The sequence below is a fragment of the Danio rerio genome, chromosome 2, assembly GCF_052040795.2.
Source record: "Danio rerio strain M-AB ecotype USA chromosome 2, GRCz13ab, whole genome shotgun sequence".
Classification (NCBI taxonomy): domain Eukaryota; kingdom Metazoa; phylum Chordata; class Actinopteri; order Cypriniformes; family Danionidae; genus Danio; species Danio rerio.
In genome coordinates, this window is record NC_141022.1 from 32,830,662 (window position 1) to 32,849,119 (window position 18,458).

An 18,458-nucleotide genomic window follows, 5' to 3' on the forward strand; every position below is an offset into this window, starting at 1 on the left:
TTGCTTTTAACTTAGATTGATTATTTTTGTAACTTAATCATCCAATTTTATTGAATCGTTCATATTTTATTGTTTTATTGTAGTATGTTTCACTGTTTTTATTTATTTTTTTGCTTTGTTGCTGTTTGCCTTGTTTGTCTTGTAGCGTATTGGGTATGAGAAAAGTGCACTATAAATAAATTTCTTCTTCTTCTTCTTTTTCTGCTTATTATTATTATTATTATTATTTTATTTCTGATCAAACCAAATAGTTTGATCATCTGCTATTGATGATAGCAGTCATCTGCTATTTTATACTCGGTGTTTTTTTTATGCTTAGCTTCTTTTTTTTTCTTTTTTTTTTTTTTACACAATCACTAGAAGATTTGTTTAGTTGCAGTAAAAAAAGCCAATATTGAGCTTGCCAAACATTTTTAATGCATAAAGTAATTATTAAATAATGAACAATATACTTTAAGTAACATTGTATCTACATGCCAACAAATTCTCATTAGATTATAAGTAGACTGTTAGGTTGGGGTTAGGGTTGGGTTTAGGGTTAGTGTAAGTTGACTTGTACTTGCAAAGTTTCTTACAATCAGTTAAATGTCTGTTTAGCAGCAGTATCAACAGATATTCAGCAAACCGTCTACTTATACTCAAATGGACATCAAAAAAATATGTTATCAACAAATCTTCTGGATTTGTCAATTCTGGATAAAAGCTGAATCATTTAAGCTCAAATCACGTAATCTGAGAATATAATTGAATTAAAAAAAAAACGGAAAGTGCATTTTCATATTTTTATTTTAGATTTTTATTTTATTTTAAACTAATTTTTTTAATGGCTTCCACAGATGAATTGTTCACCACAAAACTGTCAATATAAGCTAACAAAATCACATGGTTCATTTTGATTTCATGTGGACTGTAATAACATGTTGAATTGTGCATCAGACAGAAAAAATAACAGGAAGCGTTGTTTAAAATATATTCATTTATTGCAGATAAAATTCTTAATAGATACTGATTTACATATCATATTTGTTTGCAACACTACTCAATTAAATATTTATTCTGAAATATCTAAATAATATTATCTATGGCAGGAGGTCTTGATTCAACATTCTCATAAACGATTTAAAAATATAATCCCTTGATATTCCTCTTGATGAAAAAGGAATCACTTTAAAACAACAACATATTGCTGTAAATAAGTGCTTTCCTGCAGGTATATTAGCATCAACACATCTCATCAGTCACACATTGCCATAAACCCACACAAAACCTTGACGATTTTCCTATTGTAGAACATGAATTATAGTGCAATTCTGCAGAGGCTAAAAGAATGGCCTATAAAATGCAAAGTGAAGCAGTCAAAAAATGAGCTAGAAATAAAGCAGTCTCCTTATTTTTCCAGTTTACATAAAAGCGTCAGGATATAGTAGGAAACTAACCACTGTTTTAGCATCTCGAAATACTATTTCTCATGTTTAGCAATCATAACATGGGCGTTTATGACAAACGCAGACAGTTTTAGAAGATCAGATTCAACTTTCCTGTTATCAGTACTGCAATGTAAGCAAAAGCCTGGATCGAGAACAAATACTGTGATGTTTCAGTAACAACCAGTCAAAAGCACCATAATCAGAAGGCAAGTGGCATCGATTCTGGGGTTTACTTGAAGGAAGCGCGAACTTTGCGTCCCTTGAGAGGTTGAGGAGGTCTGTAGTTGTCAACCATGCAGCAAGGTGTTTCTCCTTCAGATGAGAACAGCAGGCTGCGAAATTTAGCCATCTAAACAACCGACAGACAAAAAGAGAGAGGGAGAGAGAGAGAGACGGTTAGATTGTGGTGTTTAGCGTGTCGGAGGCAGTCTCGCAGAGCCTTATTACAGCGTATGGTTACTATATTTGGCTCATTCATACAGCACTTGCCAGAATTCCAGACTATTCTGACTAACCACTGGAGACTTAAAATAACCACTGCAGGCAAACAGCAGCGCCTACATCAGGGAAAGGTTATGTATAGGACGTTTTTTTCAAAGCATAATTTCACCGTTGATACATGTTGATGATGTTGATTTTTAAGACGATATTTAAAACTGAATAATTATTGTGTTGTACATTTAAAAGTAAAAATAATGTATATGCCAGCTATAAAAATTTCAACATGTAACAGGCAAAAGTATTGATGTATTTTTTTTTTTCATTCATTCATTCATTCATTCATTTTCTTTTCGGCTTAGCCCCTTTATTAATCCGGGGTCGCCACAGCGGAATGAACCGCCAACTCATCCAGCACATTTTTACACAGTTGATGCCCTTCCAGCCACAACCCATCTCTGGGAAACAACCATACACATTCATTCACACTCATACACTATGGACAATTTAACCTACTCAATTCACCTGTACCACATGTCTTTGGACTGTGGGGGAAACCGGAGCGCAGGGAGGACATGCAAACTTCACACAGAAATGTCAACTGACCCAGCCGAGGCTCGAACCAGTGAACTTCTTGCTGTGAGGCGACAGCACTACCTACAGCGCCACTGCGTCGCCATATTTTATTTTATTTTTTTTATTTTTTTTTATTTTATTTTATTTTATTTTATTTTATTTTATTTTTATTTTACTTTATTTTAAGGGGTTCAGTATCAGGGATTGCCAAAGTGGAATAAACCGCCAACTTGTTTAGCATATGTTTTACACAGCGGATGCCCTTCCAGCTGCCAACTGACCGAGCCGGGACTCAAACCAGCGACCTTCTTGCTGTGAGCAACAGTGCTAACCACTGAACCACCATTTTGCCTTTATTTATTTTATTTTATTTTATTTTTTATTATTATTATTTTATTTATTTAATTATCTATTTATCTATTTTATTTTATTATAAAATGGGAGGGAGGTATTTCCTTTTCTTTTTATATATATTTCAGTTTGATTTATTTGGCCGTCTCTTATTTATGTTCAGATTTATCAAAAAGATTAGTTAATATTAAGTATATTTTAAACAAGGATCATTTCATCATTTATTACAAGACTCAATTTAAGGATCACAGTGCAGCCTGAAAATACTATCTTTTTTTGTCATGTTATACTTTTACTGTTTCTGAAACCTCTAGGTTAAAATATATGTACATTTAGTATGATAACTTATTTATTTTATATATTTTATTATGTATAGAGTGAGAATGTGTTTTATTTTAGCATAAATTAAATACACGTGATGTAACCTTGACTTTTACTCTAAAGTTTTTTGAAACATTAAAGCTGACATGCATCTGACATTTTTTAATCTATACCAAACTACTTTTCAAAACTGAATTTAATGCAATCAAAAATGGGACACCTCATCTATTGGGTGTAAGCTTCTATCTTAAACCCGCAAGCCTGTCTTAAATATGATATTGGCTGTCATGCAAGCTATATATATAAGATAAAGTAATCTTGTAGAAACAGAATCCTTTGGACCACCGACCCTCCCAGTTTCAGAGTCAGAGAGCTTTAAAAACATTAAGACACTTTCTGTGCAAAAATAGTGTTTGATCCACCAAAGAGCATCAAAAAGAATTCATTGTTTAAATTCCCTGATAAATTAGACGGTATTAGAAAGATGTTTTTTTTTTTTTTTTTTATTATTGTAATGGAAAAAAAAGCAGAAAGCTTTTTGTAATTATTGGCCAGGAAATAAGCAACACTGTATGTCTATTGTGAAGTTTTATTTAACAATTTTAAAAGCATAGACTAAAAGGTCAGTCCTGGGATCGCTGAATCAATTTTGTTTCATTGAAAAATACACAAATATATGTATAGACAGGCACCAACACTAAAAACTCTAAAAGTATCAAATTTAAAAGGTCTATCACAGCGTGTAACATTTTGAGCAGACCAGCTCTTTGTGTGTTCAAAATGTTACACACTGTGATAGCCTTTTTAAGTGAATACATTTGATACTTTTGAAGTCTTTTCATATGCATTTTGTGTACGTTTTGATTGGCTAAGCACCCATTTGTAATTGATGTGTATGATATTGTAAATTATTTTTATTCCTTAAAACAAAAACGTTATCTATAAAATGTAAAGATTACATTAAGGCTGTATACAGCTGAACCACACAAACATCACATGAGCTATACATGTAAAAGCACATTTGAAATATGTTGAACACATTTGAAACACATGAAACATGTGATTTTGAACACTTTCTTTTAAAACCCATTTGAACAGATGTGGACATCTGTGGAAAAATGCAATTAAAAAAAAAAAAATCAAAAATACAGATTTCACATGTGTTTCAAATTTGATTTTAACTTTTTTTATTACTACACACATGGAGCCTTTGTGAAGCTCATGTGTTTTTATTAACAATATCTGTCATTAACGTATTAGTGCCTAAGAAAGTTCCGGGTTATGAAAGGTAGCTACATGGTTTAAGGTTAGGTTCGGGTGTAGGTTTAGGGATACCTAGTTATAACCTATTTTATACAGTATAATGACTATGTTACATAGTTTTTATTTGCTTAATCACACTGTAATATAAAAAGCTCTTATTACATTGTTGTAGTGTTAAAATGCAATGCTGTAAAAATGTCTCTATGAATATGTGTACAATTAAAACCGAATCAAAAAAAGCTAAAGTAATAGGACTATATAGAGATCCCTGGTCAACTATTGTAAGTACACAAACAAATGTCTGAATGATTAAGTGCTTGATGAAGTTACCTGAGCAGGACTAACACTGATCGGCTCCTTCAAAACAATCCAGGTGACACTCTCCAGCAGAGGAGGGGTGGTCAGAGAGCCCTCATAAGTCCAGTAGTCCAGAGAGGCGGGCAGCAAGGTTTTAGGATCAAAGTTGGCAAATGTAGTCTGTCTGCCCTGGAGAAAAAACAGATATATGTTAACAGAAAAATGAAAACATATGAAGACAAGCGTTCACACAAAGGATGATAAATATAATAATAAAAGCATCAAGTTTAATAAAAATAAAATAAAATCTACATTTCAAATAATAGCATTCCACATTGCCGCTTTATGGAAAATTACACAGAAGAAGAATATCATTGGAAACATTTTTGTTTTGTTCTGAACAGTAAAAATCATATTTTCCAAAGCTTTTCTCATCATTTATGCACCTTAAAGTGGATCCAATATGAGTTTTGAGAACATTATAAAATACATATATTTAAAACATAAAACAGTGAGACAATGCTATTGAAGTCAATGGCTATAAATTTCCAGTATTCTCCAAAATTTCTTGATATGTGTTCAGCAGCAAAAAGAATGAAAAGAAAGGTGGGTAAATGGTTGGAGAAACCTATCCAACATGTTTATAATATAAGCAATATTAATGTTGATTGGTGTGGATGCTAATATAGTTATAGTTATCATTCTTGGTGCAAACAGGTCCTAATTATTTGAGTTCATAACTATAGCTTTTACCAAAAGTACTGTTCATACCTTTGATTTGATGTCATCAAGGGCATCTAGAACTTTCTGAAGTCTTGGATTTGCAGCGCCGATCTGGTAAACAGAAGCAGACATTTTTTCTATTGTTTCATGTTTTTTTTATTTAATTTTTTTTAATAATATCCTGACCTTGAGAAAAACTCCAACCACAGCAAGGCCATCAGGCTTACTGGCAGCTTCTCCAAAGTTTGGGTACTTTGTGTTCCAGTGAACAAGGTGAAGCTTAAGAAGGAGGAGACATATAGTTATTATGAAACATTCAGTATATGCGGTAGGAGTACTGAATGGACTTAATATCTTGGCACATTTAAAAGAGGTCATTTACAAATTCATAAGAGAACATCATAAGAATATTCATGAGCAGTGAGCTATAATTATGGAGAGATGTTCAAGAATTAGATTGGCCTGAATCTCAGCGCAGCCGAATGAGGGTTGCTGCTGTTTTATAGTGGGAATTAAAAAAACTCTCATTACCTCACAAGGGAACTTGGTTCCAGCAATAGTGTGCTCGGATCCCTTGTCATCACTGCTTCCCCAATGGAAATGGAACTGTCTCAACCTGTATATCCCTGTGATGGGACCTCCAGCCAGAGCTACACACACACAAATAATTATAAAAATGATGCATCTGTTCCTTAGGCAGCACTAAAGCATTAGCCATTGGAAATGTGTTGAAACTGTATATCATGTATAAATGCATTTAAACAATCAAAACATATGTAATAGTTGTTGCTTGTATTGAATAAAAATTATTATACAAATGTTGCACAATTTAAAATAACAAGTTTATAATTCAAATATGTTTTAATAAAAAATACACATAAAAAAAAAATCTCAAAATTTCTGTTAACTGTATATTACATTATATACTATGACCGCTTACAAATTGTTGTCTTTTCTGGATTTAAAATGTATAGTTAATTTTTATTTTATTTTATTTTATTTTTTAAGCAAAACTGCTGATGGCATTTTTTCCAAACTAGAAATAAAAATGTTGTCATTTAGAGCATTTTTTTTCATTAATATATATATATATATATATATATATATATATATATATATATATATATATATATATATATATATATATATATATATATATATATATATATATATATATATATAACTTTAAATTCTCTTAAATATTGAACACTGTACCTCCTGTTTTGTATTCTGTGAGACTGCTTGTTGGCCATGTTAATGCAAGCGGTCATACTGTACTAATGTGAGCATACTAATGTCATCAACGCAGTTGATTGAGTCAACATTGATCACCTAAAAATCTCCAGTATCTGCTTCGGTCACACTTTATTTTGATGGTCCGTTTGTTGAATTTATGTTATATTGCATCTACATGCCAACTAATTCTCATTAGATTAAGTAGACTGCTAGGTTGGGGTTAGTGTAAGTTGCAAAGTTTGCACTTGCAAAGTTTCTTATAGTCAGATAAATGTCTGTTCAATGAGCAGTTTTAACAGATATTAAGCAGACAGTCTACTACTCAAATGAATCATCAAAATAACGTGTTACCTCTGCTTTCATCTTGCTTACAGTATAGCAAACATCTTGCATGCTAAAAAATATTAGTAGATAAGCTGTTTAGAACTCTTTTTTTCTGAGCATATGTGTGAGTACCCCCTTGAAAGGATCATTGAAATTCAGCACATGTTGCTCTCATTGACCAACCAGGGCACACAACATTGATATGTGGCTCTATTCTTTCTTTCATAATAGAATGCATTAGCAATTGAGTACACAGAACCCTAAGTGCCTCATTTCCACAGGCAAAGGAAGGGACACATCCACTGCTCACATTACAGTTTAACATCGTTTCTAGATTTAATAAAGATAAACAGTTTGGAAAGCAAGACTGAATTCTAGTAAGGCCCCCCTGCTGACTAGGATAAAGTGATCAAGGAGAAGCCACCCATGGACTACTTAAAACTAAATTTAATAATGAATGGATAAAAACAGGTCATGAAATATAGTCATGGATATATATAGCTACTATTGCATGTTTTATGAATAAAAATATCATATTTTCATTTTAGCACTCTGCAATCTGCAAACATTGCAGTGGGTCCAGTGGTATAATTGTAATTATGCATGTTTGGCAATGATTATGCTAACAATGATTGTCCACTGTAGCCAAACCACCATCCTGATAAAGTCTCTTGAGAATGTCTTAAGATGGTAAAGAGAAAGATCACCCAAATATTAACATTTACTCATCATTTAAGTAGTTTCAAACATCGTCTTCTACTCAACATAAATATATCTTGAGGAATGCTGAAAACCAGTAGCCATTGAAATCCATAGTAAAAAAAAACAACAGTATGAAAGTTTATGGTCAAGGGTTTAGGTTTGAGTGAAGTTAGAGTAAATGATGGTAGGGTTTTAATTTTGTGTTACCTGTCTCTTTAAGATTGAGCCCAACATTTGCATTGTGCAGTATACTAACTTGAGCTGTTGTCGTCATCAACAAAATCCACTTGGAATGAATGGCCATTATTAAGGATGCTCTTGGTGGTGGCTGGGTCATACTTCAATTTGAGATGCTTCAGAGAAGGGTCGTGCTGTGCTTGGGTGGGTACGATATCAATGGGAGACTGCCTGGGTCCATTTGCAATAGGAAAGCTTTCTGCCCAACTCTCTGGCCCTGAAATGATATGAGCAGGAGAAATAGATTAGAAGCTGAATGCAAGAAGATAAAAGCACAGTGTCTAGATGCACGTTTACATTCTTTGCAAAATTCAAGGTTAGAAATTGTAGGCGGTGAGAAGTGGATATGTGCAGCTGTTACCTCCAGGAGCTCTTTTTAGCTGATTTTACATTTAGAAGTGACTTTTGTTTTTGTAGAGTAATTTATCCATGTTGTTTCAGTCATAACACTGTTTTTCTTTTCTGTCTTTCTTTCTTTCTTTCTTTTTTGTCTTTTTTTCTTTTGTTCTAAATTAAGCATATTCATTTCAATTTTTTAATGCACATTTTACTTAAAAGTAGTAGTAAAGTAATTTTGTTTTCAGTTTGAAATAAGAGTATTTTATGCATTGACAGATTATTTTGCTTGGTTAAAGAAAAGCTAGCTTAATTTTTATTTTAGAAAACAACTGAAAATGTTATATTCTCCTTATAGAAAGTAACTTAAAAAAACAATTGAAAACTGTTTGTTTTTTGCTTATGTAGAAAATATTTCTTGATTTAAACATTTTTAGATATTTAGACTGGAAACAAGACAAAAAGCTTTTGTAAAAGACTCTAAGACAAGACTCTAACCTTGAGTAAAATTAACATTTCATTGTTTAATATAAATTACTGCTACGTTTAAATTATTTTAGATATTAAAATAAGTGCTCCAGCTTTTCTCCTAAATAAAAATAAGAATAAAACATTATAGCTACTAAGAATAAACATTAAACATACATTATAAAATATTAACATTAATATCATTAAAGTTAATCTTACCGTCAGCTGGTCCATATCCCCAAGCGTGAGCCATGATTATAAATGGTTTTCGCTGTGTTCCTCTACTTGTACAACCTGGATGCTAAAACAACTGCTGCTTAATTCCCCCAAACTATGTCAGGCTTTATATAGAGTTCCCCTGCTGGTGCTGGTCCCTCTCTCAGCCCAGTGGGTTTGGCCACATGCTCTCCAGGCAGCACAGGAGGAGTTAGTCAGAGGACATTTGTCTTCAACTAATCAAAATATCGCACCTCCAGAACACCGGTCACTGGCCATCGCGCTGCTCGGTTTGCTGATGCGGCTCAGAGATGCTCGAGCGCCGGAGAACAGATGAGAAACGGGCATTCCTCTGTTTTCCGGCGTTCAAGATTCTGCTTCGAATCACAAACCTCTCCATTGGTTTCTTTCTCTGGTGATTCAGAAACCCGTCCTTTATCCGGGCAGCGATGCATGTTCTCTTGACCTTCCTCGTCCTTATGCGATGCTGTGTTGAAACGCAGGACGGACGAGTGATGGTGTGCGCGGCTCAACACAGTATCTCTGTTGCGCAATGACTGATTTTGTAGCTTAGTTTGTCATTTCGAAGGTTGTTTTGATTCATATTTCTAAAAGAAAACAAAATCAGACGCAGTTTTTTGGTCTACATCTTCTGGTACCTTTTCTGTGAAGAGCTGCAGTGCTCTTTTAAAGGGGCCACTGCGCCGACTATGATTAGTCGGTGTTATATAAAACATTTTAACCTGTTTACTCGAACTACTAGAGCTCAAAATACGTGCTGGTTGTTTAAATCCTTGACAAATGCATTTAAAAGAGTGCAATGTTTTGTTTTGAATAGTTTTTGCTTAACACTTGTTGATTAGGAAAATAGGCTAGGTTTTCATTTACTGTAGCCTATACTTGTGAAGGCCAAAATGTGTTTTTGTGTCATAAATGAATTTCCAATATTTAAAATATCGTATATAGCGGTATCACAACCTGCAAATGTCAATGGATGAGTGATATACGTCATTTAAACTCTTTGCGTTGCTGTCATCTGGTGGCCGAAGTGGAAAAATGATTATTTATTTACATTTTTAACTTTGTATATTTAAAAAAATCTCAAAACAGTAAGGAAACATACAAAAATTACCCATCTTTTTATGTAGGCCTAGCTAGGTTTTAAATTTAGTTAATGACGTTCCAGGTTTTGTCAATTCTTTTTCTTATTTTTTTTATTTAGTATTATTATTCTGTAGTTTTAATTTTACCAGACTTATTTCCAGCAAAAGTCAATTGATGTCACATAAAGGGTAAATGTGGCCCCAATGTGGCTGTCCTTCAAATCATTGAAATCTGTTTATGCAAAATAAATAATTATTTTATAGTACATTTTGTTTATAAGTACAGTAGTTAGTAGAGTATGTAATAAAGTATTTAGAGTATGTACATTTGTACATAAATACACCCTTTCAGACATAAGCGAACTTAACATAAGTCAAGGCATATTTTAATTGAAAAAACTATTGGGGATGGTTCGAAAGAACCCCCCCCCCCCCCCCACCCCCCTTATTAAAATAACAAGTATCCCCCTATCCCCCCCTATAGTATTGTCACATACATGAGCTCATTTGCCTTATTGTGACTGCTATGCCATCATAAATTATGAAAATAACCCATCAAAGAAGGCTTCAAATGAATGCAAACAATTATTTTTCATGTGTCTAACATACATGGGCAAGAAAACATGGATGTTAAACGTAAAGTCATCTTTCACAAGTAGCCCATATTCTGAATCTTGGACCTTGTTCTTGAGAGAGAAAAAATACCAATAAAAAGATTTAAAGCACCAAAAGTGGCCCAAATAAAAGTTAATTTTAATACTATTTAGGCTATTTTTGTAAATCATGATCTTATTTTTTATATATATATTTTTAATCTTTTTTTTCTAATGATATATGTTGTAATAAATTTGTATTTAAAAGTAAGTGTTTTTTTTTCATATTTCTTTATTCTGTATATTTAGCAAATGTTTTTGGTACCTTAAAAAGTGTGGTTATGATGACCATCCGACAAGCTAATCCAGCTAATATCAGTGCCTAAAATGTCACTAAAATGCAGTATTTATAACTGCACAATGGCCCACTTTTTGAGAAAAAAGAACCACTCTTTTCACCAGGCTGACCTGTTTTATGTTGAGAAGTTGTCATTTGTAGTATAATGTATAAAAAAAAAAGTTAAATTTTTTTATGAGTGTACTTTTCTCTAAATTTACAGAAAAGCGATTAAGGAGCCTATTCTAGTCTTCATTTTGCCAACATACCCATATGTTATCACAAAAGGTGCATTCCCCAAATCAGATCAGATTAAATTCAAACTTGTAACTGATCATTCAGACCACTAGGTGTCAGAACAGAATCATGTTTCTTACAACACCCTGTATGGTGTGTATAAATTGCAAGTACCTGCCCAAAATTCTGAGACATCTATTCATAATTCTCATAATGACTAGGAAAGCTCTGCTAATTCAAGAGCTAAAGTCTGTGTACTATTAAAACATTTAAATTAATGATAGCAAATTTCAAATTTCTTTCCTAATTTTATACATGCAGTTAACTATTCAGGTGTTTTTTTTTTTAAATGGGTTGCACTTTATAGATGTACATGAATTGTAATATTAAATACACTATAAATATTAACAATAATTAAAATATGTGATACAAAACATAAGAGCTTAATCTCAGCATATGATGGAATGATTGAACAACATGCTGGTTAATCATTTATACTTCAAGAGGCCCTCATACTTTTGGTGAATGGAAATAGTAACACAAATATAATACCCCTAAATCAGTGGCCATTAAACATTACTGCTATTTTAAAGCATACTTTTGTGGCACGGGTGGAGTTTTACCTTCCACACAAGAAAAGAGAAAGCTCATCAAGCCGCAATGTGAACGCTACAATATGAATCAGCAATGAAAAGGAAGAAAATGAGCTCCTTTCATGTCACAGATGTAAATTTGGCTCCGCAGGATCAAATGCATGCTGAGTCTAACTAAGAGCAAGAATGGCAGCAGCAAAAAAGAGCTTATGAAACCTCTCATTTGGTTCTATTCAGTTCTCTGATTGGATGCGGGTGACATGGGCTCTGTGAAAGGGCCAGATCATTTTGACCTTCTACAGACAGGCTGCGCCGCAGGGTTCCCCATTTCACATGCACCATCGCGGCCTCTGATAGGCCCTATTCAGACAGATGATCAGATATGTTAAAAGAGAACAATGCCATTTAATTGGATGGCTCCTTATAATTAATGCTATTTTGAAGCCAAGTATGACATGTTGCACAGAGATTTTGTATCTTTTGGAAGTTATATTGGCCTGGATTTTTAGGCTTTATTTCCAAACTTACAGCAAGTGCTTTGAGCATAGTAAAAAATAAGTATTTATTTTAGTGACATTTTTGTTTGTTTGTTTGTTTGTTTGTTTGTTTGTTTGTTTGTTTGTTTGTTTGTTTGTTTGTTTGTTTCTTTCTTTCTTTCTTTCTTTCTTTCTTTCTTTCTTTCTTTCTTTCTTTCTTTCTTTCTTTCTTTCTTTCTTTCTTTCTTTCTTTGAGTACACAGAACCCTAAGTGCCTCATTTCCAGAGGCAGAGAAAGGGACACATCCACTGCTCAAATTACAGTTTAACATTGTTTCTAGATTTAATAAAGACAAACAGTTTGGAAAGCAAGACTTTCTTTCTTTCTTTCTTTCTTTCTTTCATTTAAATTTGACATTTGACATTTTTGCCAAATTTATTTAACATGTTTAAAAACTCTTGCCAGTGTTTGTAGTAGTTCAATTCAACTCATCTGTATTTTTATAGTGCTTGATATAATGTAGATTGGCAAAGCAGCTCTACATATAGACAAAAAGGAGAATAAAAAACATAATTCTTTTTTCAGAATGTAGAACATTTCAGGCAAGAGAGTTGTGGTAACATGCTGGCGTAGTTGTAGTTAAATTAAAAATGCTGTTTAATATTAATGTCACTGTTGAAGTTCAGTTTAATTCAGCTTCACTGTCCACTAAAACACATCTCTACAAATTTCAACCAAGCAAGCCATAGGCAACAGTGGCAAAGAAATCAAAACTCCACCAATGAGTTAAAGAAGATCTGAAATGTAAAACGAATGATTGCGGGTTCAAATTCAGACTTTATGCAATATTAATCAATGTGTATTTGATTGTTTCATTGTTTATATACAGTTGAAGTCAGAATTATAGCCTCCCTTTTTTTTTTTTTTTTTTTTTAAATATTTCCCAAATGATGTTTAACAGAGCAAGGACATTTTCACAGTATGTCTGATCATATTTTTTCTTCTGGAGAAAACCTTATTTGTTTTATTTTGGCTAGACTAAAAGCAGTTTTTAATTTTTAAACACCATTTTAATGTCAATTTTACCATCCCCTTTAAGCTATAATTTTTTTTCGACAGAACAAACCATCGAAATACAAAAACTTTCCTAATTACCCTAACCTGCCAAGTTAACCTAATTAACCTAGTTAAGCCTTTAAATGTCACTTTTAGCTGTATAGAAGTGCTTGAAATATATCTAGTCAAATATTTTTTACTGTCATCATGGCAAAGATAAAATAAATCAGTTGTTGGAAATTGTTAATAAAACTATAATGATTAGAAATGTGTTAAAAATATCTCTGTTAAACAGAAATTAGGGAAAAAATAAACAGGGGGGCTAATAATTCTGACTTCAACTGTAAACTACCTGTCAAAACTTTGTCAGTGTTTCTTGAAAGAAAACTATTCTGTTCATCAAGGAGGCATTTATTAAATGTAAATCAAATTGTTAAATTGTTAAGTGTTTATTAAAATTTTATTTAACTGACTGTATTGTATGTCTACATTGTATAATAATAATAATAATAATTATTATTATTATTATTAATATTAGAGTGATTTCTGAAGGATCATGTGGTGTAAGTTAAAAATTCATCTTTAAAATCACTGGAATAAATGAATAAATTAAATGATAAACTACTTTTGATCAGTTATTTAACGTGCTATAACATTTCACATTTTTACTCTTTGTACTGTATTTTGATAAAATAAATGCAGTCTTGGTGATAATAGCTTAAGATAAGCTTATTTTAAAACACTGAAAAATCCTATTGACCCCAAGCTTTTGACCGTATAGTAAGTTAAGTATAATATAAGATAAAGAATATTATTGATGCTAGTATAGAATATCTAATGAATTAATTTACTGTTAATATTTTTATTATTAAAGTTATTAAAATATTAAATATTATGTATCCATTATTATTATTTTTTATTTTTTTTATTTTTATTTTTTATCATGCTATATGTTAACTGAATCATAGCAACCTCATTTTGAAAATATATACATTCACATTTTTTACAACATAAACTGTTGTTTCAGCTTTAAAGCATCTTGCATGTGTGTCATTTTAAAACATTAAAATGCAAAAAAAAAAAAAAAAAAAAAGGATTAATTCTAAAATTATCTGTTTGTTTCTTGGAATTAAAGTTGTGACAACGTAATACAATGATGGTTTGTGATGGAGCGTATCCGGTTGGCAAAATCTAAATCCTGGCATAGATTATAATCCAAAAGTCACTCAACAGAGCAATGCATGGATGGTTGTATTTGTATAACCTGTATAAATCCGGATTTTCAGCCTATACAATGCAGACATTTTGATATGGAAAATTCATCCAAAAAATAAAGATTGCTGTTAATTCACTCACCTTCAGACCATCCAAGCATTTGTTTTCTTCAGTAAAATTAGCAAAAATATATAATATGTTTTCGCTGAAACTGTGCTCATTAAATATTTATTAGAATACAAACTAGTGCCTCAGCTGTCATGTTTTAGAAACAAAACTAAAACATATGGGTTACAAGGGAAACAAAATGAATATACATGGCACCAGTGACCAGACGATGCATTTAGCTGGACTACATTTTCAGCAGTTTATTTATTTATTTTTTATTTTATTTTATGTGTGTTCTTCCAAGATCAAAGTCATATACCGGATGATTGAGTGTGAACTATTGGTTTAAGTAAAGAGCCAGTATAATTCTTTAATGCAGTATAATTAAGCTATAGAAACATGTATTTTTTTTTTTTTTAATTGTTAACTAATAATTATTTAAATGTTATACAGACATTGATGGAGCTGTTTAATCAACACACTCTCTCAGTTGTTACTTCGTTAATTTTCATATTAAAAGAAAGAAAGAAAGAAAGAAAGAAAGAAAGAAAGAAAGAAAGAAAGAAAGAAAGAAAGAAAGAATTAACTTTAAATTATCGTTTTCTTTAGCGCAATGTTTCTTCATAAGAATCTGAGTGAAGTCCACTGGCCGTACTCCAGGACGCATTTTGCCAGTGCTCCGGCATCTCTGAACAGCACACGTACCTCCGCTGCAGCTCCACAGCTCGCTGTCAGGTGCGGATCAGACGGGATCCAATATCATATCGAGCGACCACCCTTCCGTTCACTGACTGTATTTCGGAAACGCTAAAGGATTTACTTCACCACTCTCTGTTTATGAATTGTGACTGCTAAATAGCCGAAGGTAAGCTTTCATTATATTTTGCGCTTTGTTGTTTGTTCATAAGAATCCCAGCGTGATGATGTTCTTGATGCAAATGGCATTAATTGCGTTGACTGAAACACGTCGCTTGTTTTCTGCTGGTCTCCGTTTATTTCATTTCCCGCCGAGATGCCGCTTTACAATTCAGTTTAAATTCTGTTTGTTGGAACAATGATGTTTCAAATAGCTGAACACTTCATTTCTCCGGCCACTGATGCGCCTCAGTCTCCATGAGTGTAACAAAAGACCGGTGACACGGGCAGCAACATGTATCAACATTACAGCATGCGTCAAGACTCAAATCCGGCTGCATTCATGTTTTAGAATTGTCAAGCTGGTTTATTTATTTATATATTTGGCAGATCAGCTTTATCTTAACATCTGTTGCAGGAGGAAGTATTCCTGCTATGAGAGCATTCACAGCTGTTAAGATGACAGGTGATGAGTCTTATGATGTCTGTTCTAAACTTGGATTGACAAGTTGATGTTATTGAGACTTTATAAAATGCACTAGCTTTATTTATTTATTTATCAGATTAGTTATTGGTTTAATTATTTGAGATAAACTTTGAGCTGCATATTTTACTTATTTTAATTAACTTTTATTATAATACAAACTGTTTTATTTGGAGTTTCTTTTTGAAGTTTGTAATGTGTTTGAAGGTATGGCGTGATAACTGAGGTATATAATTATTTTATTTTATTTTTGGTGATTATTCTTTCTTGTCTTTTTTGATTCTCTTGACGAATTTTTAATAGCATCAATGTGTTGAAGTGTCATGTGATGTAGGGTTGTGTGAATCATCAAAAAATTGAATTGCATTTTTTTTGACTGATATTGCGATTGTGATTTCATTTGCAATTTAATAATGTAGTGGATCTTCAGTTCAATAATCTGTATTGTAGCTTCTCACTGCTAAAATGCAGTGAATGGTAGTTAAAAAAGAAACTGATAAGATATTAACTTACTTCAACATACATTTAAACAGTAGGCACACATAAAATTCTGTAAACAAGTTCAACTCAAACTAAGGAGATAATGTAGCTTATTATTCATTCATTCAATTTCTTTTCGGCTTAGTCCCTTTATTAATCTGGGGTCGCCACAGCAGAATAAACCGCCAACTAATCCAGCATATGTTTTACGCAGCAGATGCCCTTCCAGCTGTGACCCATCACTGGGAATAATCCATATACAGTCATTTACACACATACACTACGGACAATTTTAGCTTACCCAATTCACATACTGCATGTCTTTTAATTTGTGGGGGAAACCGGAGCACCCGGTGGAAACCCGAGCGAACACTGGGAGAACATGCAAACTCCACACAGAAACGCCAACTGACCGAGGCTTGAACCAGCGACCTTCTTGCTGTGGGGCGACAGTGCTACCCACTACACCACTGCGTCACCGCTTATTATACAACCAAAAAATAATAACTATAAAAACACAGAACACTCAGCAATCTAACATGGCTGATACACTCTCAGAAATAGAGGTACAGGAGCTGTTACTGGGGCAGTACCTTTTCTAAAGGTACATATTTGTACCTGAAGGGTCCATAATGGCCCCTCAAAGGTACTTTTTAGGTACATTTGGCCACTAATTATGCGCCTTTGTGGTGCCCCTGTGAACTCTTTGGGTACAAATATGTATATTTTGAAAAGGTACTGCCCTTGTGAGAACTCCTGTACCTTTATGTCTGAGAGTGTATGAGGCAGATTGAAAACTTTCGATTGGGCAGAATGAAAGTGTGCTCACTTAATTGGCTAGTAAGACTGTCATGCACAGACTGCCATGCATTTGCTCTGGGTGGGGGAAATTAAATAATACTTATATATTCCCTATTGCAACCTCTTGCAATTAACTAATCGAAATGTTTCAAAATCGCGATTGTGATTTGGTTTCGATTAAGCGTACAGCCTCAATGTGATGTATAGTAGTACCAATGTTTGTGCAAAAAAATGGGATACATTCTGTAATCTGTATAGCAAAAATCTGAAGAACAAAACTAAAATTTCTGTTGATTGAAAGTTTGAATCTGATCTGCCATTTGCAGTGCTTCATGGGATTAAAGTTCTTTAAAGACATTTTTTTTTTAATCAGATTTTCATTTGCTTATTTGATTCAAATCAAAGTTTGTAATGTGATTCGTCTTCTAGCTGATTTTTTTGCTCTTTCTGCTGAGAATTTTAAAAAAAAATTGTGAGTTTATGCCAAATGGTTTTGAGAGTACCATAACTTAAAACACATGAACATATGAAATAAAGAAATAATACATTTATAACTTTTGTTAATGTTTACAATGCAAATCCAATTAGATCCACTTATTTGGTAAACAAAGCATTATATTACTTTACAATCTGTATTGTAAATAAATTAACTGAACATTTTCATATTAGCCAATAATATTACTGAAATTAATAAAAATAATTAAATATAAAATTACACACATTTACACAAATAAATAAATAGATTCAACGATGGCCTAAAAATCTGCAGATTTCTGCGCACACAGATTTCGTGTGGACCTAGTTATAAAGTTGGAAATTGGAATAGCTGTAAAGCTATGCTTATAAAGCTGAATTTTAAAAATCCTTTATGGGAAGAATGAATGGGAAAATACTTTCAGGAAAAAATATTGCTAAAAAATTGGGTGAGCAGTAATCCACTCTATTGATCCTGGCTTTTAAATTGCAAAACTGCAAAATTATGGATAAAGGCAATGATAAGGATGAATGGACGTGTGTGTGTGTGTGTGTGTGTGTGTGTGTGTGTGTGTGTGTGTGTGTGTGTGTGTGTGTGTGTGTGTGTGATTTGATTGTTTATTATACTGACATAAATACAGTACTGTTTAGTTTTGATGTCATGCTTAGTGAAGGACAGAAAGCTATATCCTGAAAGACAGTGAGGGAGGGAGAGAGAAAGGGAGAGAGA

At 32.8% G+C, this 18,458-nt stretch overlaps 2 protein-coding genes across 14 annotated transcripts in view; one reads left to right on the forward strand and one right to left on the reverse strand.

Annotated features, from left to right (window-relative positions):
• Window positions 1–961: 961 nt before the first annotated feature.
• Window positions 962–9,012, reverse strand: cahz (carbonic anhydrase). The gene is given in 7 exon segments (NM_131110.1): window positions 962–1,776; window positions 4,707–4,862; window positions 5,445–5,507; window positions 5,583–5,675; window positions 5,928–6,046; window positions 7,915–8,112; window positions 8,919–9,012. Coding segments are annotated over 7 exon segments (783 nt in total). The 5' UTR covers window positions 8,953–9,012; the 3' UTR covers window positions 962–1,656.
• Window positions 9,013–15,378: 6,366 nt separating this feature from the next.
• dlgap1a (discs, large (Drosophila) homolog-associated protein 1a) overlaps window positions 15,379–18,458 on the forward strand; it is a 220,382-nt gene continuing 217,302 nt past the window's right edge. For all 13 annotated transcript variants that reach the window (XR_015477903.1, XR_015477901.1, XR_015477902.1 and 10 more), the window contains exon 1: window positions 15,379–15,499. The gene's annotated coding sequence lies outside the window, so the exon portion shown is untranslated. The remainder of the gene's footprint in view (window positions 15,500–18,458) is intronic.